We start from the raw sequence: 4,998 nt of genomic DNA, 5'->3' as shown, positions 1-4,998 counted from the left end.
ATACAGTCATAACTCAGGGACTGAGTCGAAACTTGGGTATTACTCAGGAACCAAACTTAGCTTGCAATTTTCTCTTTAAAATAATAGCTTATTTTGAAACTCTATGGCATGTAGCATTTCAAAATAAGCTTATGACCTTTCAAAATAAATATTATTATATTTTAATTCTTACTACAAATAAGAAAATAGTTTATAAAATAATAGAAAAAATAACAAAATTGACACTTAATTAAAATAATAATAATAATATAAAAACAAAATGCCCATCGTCTTATTATTGTTGTTGCTTTTATTATTATTATTATTAAAATGTTAAAAAATATTTTGTGATGTGTAATTATTTTTTTTAGATTATACTCTAACTTATTCATAATATAATATATGTTCAACAATTATATCAACCATTCGAACGTAACTACATAAGACATTCCTTATATGAATAGCGCAATGAGTAAGTTAAAGAATAATAAGCAGTTAACCAAATATTCTGTTATTAAAGTTTATACATAAATAGAAAAGTAAAAAATTAAAAGTGATAACTTTAAAAGTATGTATCTTATTATTGTACAATAAATCATTCAAAATATGCCATTATTATCAATTCACATTATTACACAGACATAACTTTTATTCTCCTTATAATCTTATTAAGATTGGCTCCGTGATTAGCCACAGTATATCAAGACTAATTCAATTCATGCCAAGTGATTTAGATGATGAGATGAAGTACATATGTATTTATGGCATTAAATCCTTAAATTTGCCCAAGATTTACTATTCCATTTCACCCAATGTAGTACATTGGATCCGGTACCTTAAACGTCCGATCTCCGGCGTCCGGTCCGAGCAGATCACTCCATTGGTCTCCCATGTTCCCCACGATCCTATATCCGGCGTTCACCAGCTCCGTCCTCTTCCCGGACTTGAACACAGCACCTGACCCACTTTCATTCACTCCCCTAATATATTTATTTATAACACATTCATCCAATTACCAGAAATGTAAAATCAAAACTTCTTGTATGGAAAAACTAATCTGATCAACACTTTATTCTTTAATTGGATCGATTAGGTACGAACAGAAATTAGTATGGTAAGGAATTAAAAGTGCTGGTATGACAAAAAATAAAAATAAAAAAATCTCTGCTGTAAAACACATGTTCGTTTCACTGTATGTACTTACTTGAGAATTAGCTTTTCCCAATTTTGATAACCGGCTTGGAGTAGATTAGTGGTTCTAGCTTCTCTCTGTACCTCTCTTACTCCTGTTAGGAATACCGGCCTAATCCCCAAAGAGAGTAAGACGTTGTACAACCGGAGACTCGCCGGAATCGCCGGCGACTTTGCCTCGCTCACCCATTCGTTAAACTTGGTTGAGTTATAAGCTATGGCCCTGAATTCAAATCCAAATCCACCATATTAATTTGAAAGATGCATTTGTCCGGATTAAAAGTGTATAATTTAATTAATGAGATGTTATTCTTAATTCAATTTTTTCATAATATTAAGTATAATATTAGTATACAAAATTTATATATTTAAAAACTACAGCATTATTAAATACAAAAAAATTAAATTTAAAAATAAGTAGAAAATACTAAAGAAAAATAAACAAAGAAGAAAGAATTGTTTAACTAAAAGTAGGATAAATAAAATGGGACAAATAGAGTATATAAGAAATAAATTAACCATTAAACTTTACAAGAAAATATATTAAGCAATTGAATTTTTTTAAAAAAAATATAATTAACCCCTTCAACAAATTTAAAACGTGCAATTGAACCAAATAACATTTCTCCAAATCACCTTCTAGTTATTTTGTTACTATAACTTATTATTATGTGTCTTCTATTATTATTTATATTTATAATTACTATACATCTAACCTTTTCATCGTTTAAAATTTTTAATTACTTCTAAATAAAATCATCTCATCTCAATGTTAGACGAACAAAGCAACAAGCTTCATCTGTGAAATCTCATGGATGAACTTTGAGATTCTAGAGACGAAGCCTACTATTTTGTTTATGGCATCTCAAAGATGAAGCTTGTTGCTTCGTTTGTCTCATATCGACTTATTGAGATAAAGTTATGATTTTATATGGACAATAATTGTAGCTGAGATTTTCTTAATGAAGAAATTTTTCAAAAAAAAATAAAAAATAGTCGCATTCACGACATTAATTAATTATTACGTACCCAAAAGCGACGTCGGAGCGGGCATAGTAAGGCAAGTTAGAGAGGGTAGTCTCGTCGATGTCAAAGACCCAAATGTCCTTGCCGTCGCCGGAGAGCGTGAGGCCGTTGGCGTACTCGATGGCGGCGTCGGCGACTATCTCGCAGTCGTCCCTGTACTGCTCTCCCAGCATGTAATGGCCGACGTAGTTTTCGCAGTCGGACGGGACCATTTTCCAGTCACGGATATTGTTTGTCTCCACGCCGAGACGCCAGCTCAGGCAGTCGATCTGCGGGATGCGGTGGCCGGCGGACCCCGTCTGCGGCCGCAGGCGGTGGATCTCCACCGCCTGCTCAATGTACGGCGGATGGGGCGCGGCAATAACAGCCCACGCTGTTACAGTGAAAAGAAAGAAGAGTTGAATGGCCATTTTCATCGTCTTTGTTTCTGTAATTTTTCTTCACTACTAAGAAGGGGATGAAATTTTTGATGCAATTTTGGGGGTTTTAATACCCAAAATTGGAAGTTTCCCACTTTCTCAATAGGATATGAGGCTAACTTTTAATTTTAAAAAATCCGTACATGTTTTACCTGTATAAGCGACTAGGCGTAGTACAGTATTGAAAAAGAGCGAACATTTAAAAAGCAACATTTATCAAACATTTGGTCTCAAAAGAAAATATCAAACATTTAAAATAATTTATTTACATATGAGAAGCAGCACTTAAAATTTTATTTCCAACAATATGATAGAATTCTATTCTTGTAGTGAATAATGGAGATTTAGGTTTGGGTTGATTGGTTGAGGTTTAGCTTTTTTGCACAAAAATGTATAATTTAGTGTTCAATATTGAAATTAGATTTACCTCAAAGACTTGGGATGAATTTATAAAAATCAGGATAAGAATATAATCCAATGAACCAGAGAACTAAGTTATCAAACAAAAAAATAGATAATAATAATAATAAATGCTGGTTTTTTTTTTTTTTTTTNACCTTTTCATCGTTTAAAATTTTTAATTACTTCTAAATAAAATCATCTCATCTCAATGTTAGACGAACAAAGCAACAAGCTTCATCTGTGAAATCTCATGGATGAACTTTGAGATTCTAGAGACGAAGCCTACTATTTTGTTTATGGCATCTCAAAGATGAAGCTTGTTGCTTCGTTTGTCTCATATCGACTTATTGAGATAAAGTTATGATTTTATATGGACAATAATTGTAGCTGAGATTTTCTTAATGAAGAAATTTTTCAAAAAAAAATAAAAAATAGTCGCATTCACGACATTAATTAATTATTACGTACCCAAAAGCGACGTCGGAGCGGGCATAGTAAGGCAAGTTAGAGAGGGTAGTCTCGTCGATGTCAAAGACCCAAATGTCCTTGCCGTCGCCGGAGAGCGTGAGGCCGTTGGCGTACTCGATGGCGGCGTCGGCGACTATCTCGCAGTCGTCCCTGTACTGCTCTCCCAGCATGTAATGGCCGACGTAGTTTTCGCAGTCGGACGGGACCATTTTCCAGTCACGGATATTGTTTGTCTCCACGCCGAGACGCCAGCTCAGGCAGTCGATCTGCGGGATGCGGTGGCCGGCGGACCCCGTCTGCGGCCGCAGGCGGTGGATCTCCACCGCCTGCTCAATGTACGGCGGATGGGGCGCGGCAATAACAGCCCACGCTGTTACAGTGAAAAGAAAGAAGAGTTGAATGGCCATTTTCATCGTCTTTGTTTCTGTAATTTTTCTTCACTACTAAGAAGGGGATGAAATTTTTGATGCAATTTTGGGGGTTTTAATACCCAAAATTGGAAGTTTCCCACTTTCTCAATAGGATATGAGGCTAACTTTTAATTTTAAAAAATCCGTACATGTTTTACCTGTATAAGCGACTAGGCGTAGTACAGTATTGAAAAAGAGCGAACATTTAAAAAGCAACATTTATCAAACATTTGGTCTCAAAAGAAAATATCAAACATTTAAAATAATTTATTTACATATGAGAAGCAGCACTTAAAATTTTATTTCCAACAATATGATAGAATTCTATTCTTGTAGTGAATAATGGAGATTTAGGTTTGGGTTGATTGGTTGAGGTTTAGCTTTTTTGCACAAAAATGTATAATTTAGTGTTCAATATTGAAATTAGATTTACCTCAAAGACTTGGGATGAATTTATAAAAATCAGGATAAGAATATAATCCAATGAACCAGAGAACTAAGTTATCAAACAAAAAAATAGATAATAATAATAATAAATGCTGGTTTTTTTTTTTTTTTTTGAAAGCAAATGCTGGTGTTATTAATTACAAAAAGATTTACTCCGTATTTTTTTAGGGTACAAATTAAATTAAAAAATTGTTTGGTAATGATTTTGTTTTTGGATAAATGTTAAACGGTAGTTCAGTAGCAGGTTTTGGATTATTTGCCCGGACCAAATTATAAGTACGAATAATTTTAATCAATTATTCAATTATTATACTATAGACTATAAGTTAATCAGTTGTTATGCCGGGTCCACCTTGGGTCCACCTCAAGGTGGACCTGGATCTATGTTTACAATTCCATGACTCTATGTTTACAGTTTTATAACTTCATATTCACAATTTCATAATTCCATGTTCACAATTAGGGCGGTCAAAATGGGCCGAAGCCCACGGGCCGACCCGCCCCTGCCCCGTAGTGGAGCAGGTTAGGGTCATGAAAAAAAAAAAAAAAAAATAGGCCCGCGAAAATGCGGGCCGACCCGCGGACCAAGTAAAAAAAAAATTTATATATATATACACACATTGTACACATGAATATAAATATATATTCATGTACAC

General features: G+C 34.1%; 1 protein-coding gene across 2 annotated transcripts; it reads right to left on the bottom strand.

Moving 5' to 3' along the window:
* Positions 1–533: 533 nt before the first annotated feature.
* On the bottom strand, positions 534–3,989 carry LOC115996179 (acid phosphatase 1-like). 2 transcript variants are annotated; one of them, XM_031235321.1, is made up of 3 exons: positions 3,486–3,989; positions 1,184–1,393; positions 534–959 (listed from the first exon to the last, which is right to left on the bottom strand). In XM_031235321.1, the coding sequence occupies exons 1-3, from the start codon at positions 3,896–3,898 to the stop codon at positions 785–787; spliced, it is 798 nt and encodes a 265-aa protein (XP_031091181.1). In that variant the 5' UTR covers positions 3,899–3,989; the 3' UTR covers positions 534–784. The 2 variants fall into 2 exon arrangements, with proteins under 2 accessions (XP_031091181.1, XP_031091180.1); XM_031235320.1 differs by lacking the exon at positions 3,486–3,989 and adding an exon at positions 2,200–2,699.
* Positions 3,990–4,998: the final 1,009 nt, after the last annotated feature.

Source organism: Ipomoea triloba, chromosome 11 (assembly GCF_003576645.1).
Source record: "Ipomoea triloba cultivar NCNSP0323 chromosome 11, ASM357664v1".
NCBI lineage: Eukaryota > Viridiplantae > Streptophyta > Magnoliopsida > Solanales > Convolvulaceae > Ipomoea > Ipomoea triloba.
The sequence above is the reverse complement of the archived record's forward strand: the minus strand, read 5'-3'. Positions and strand labels throughout refer to the sequence as shown.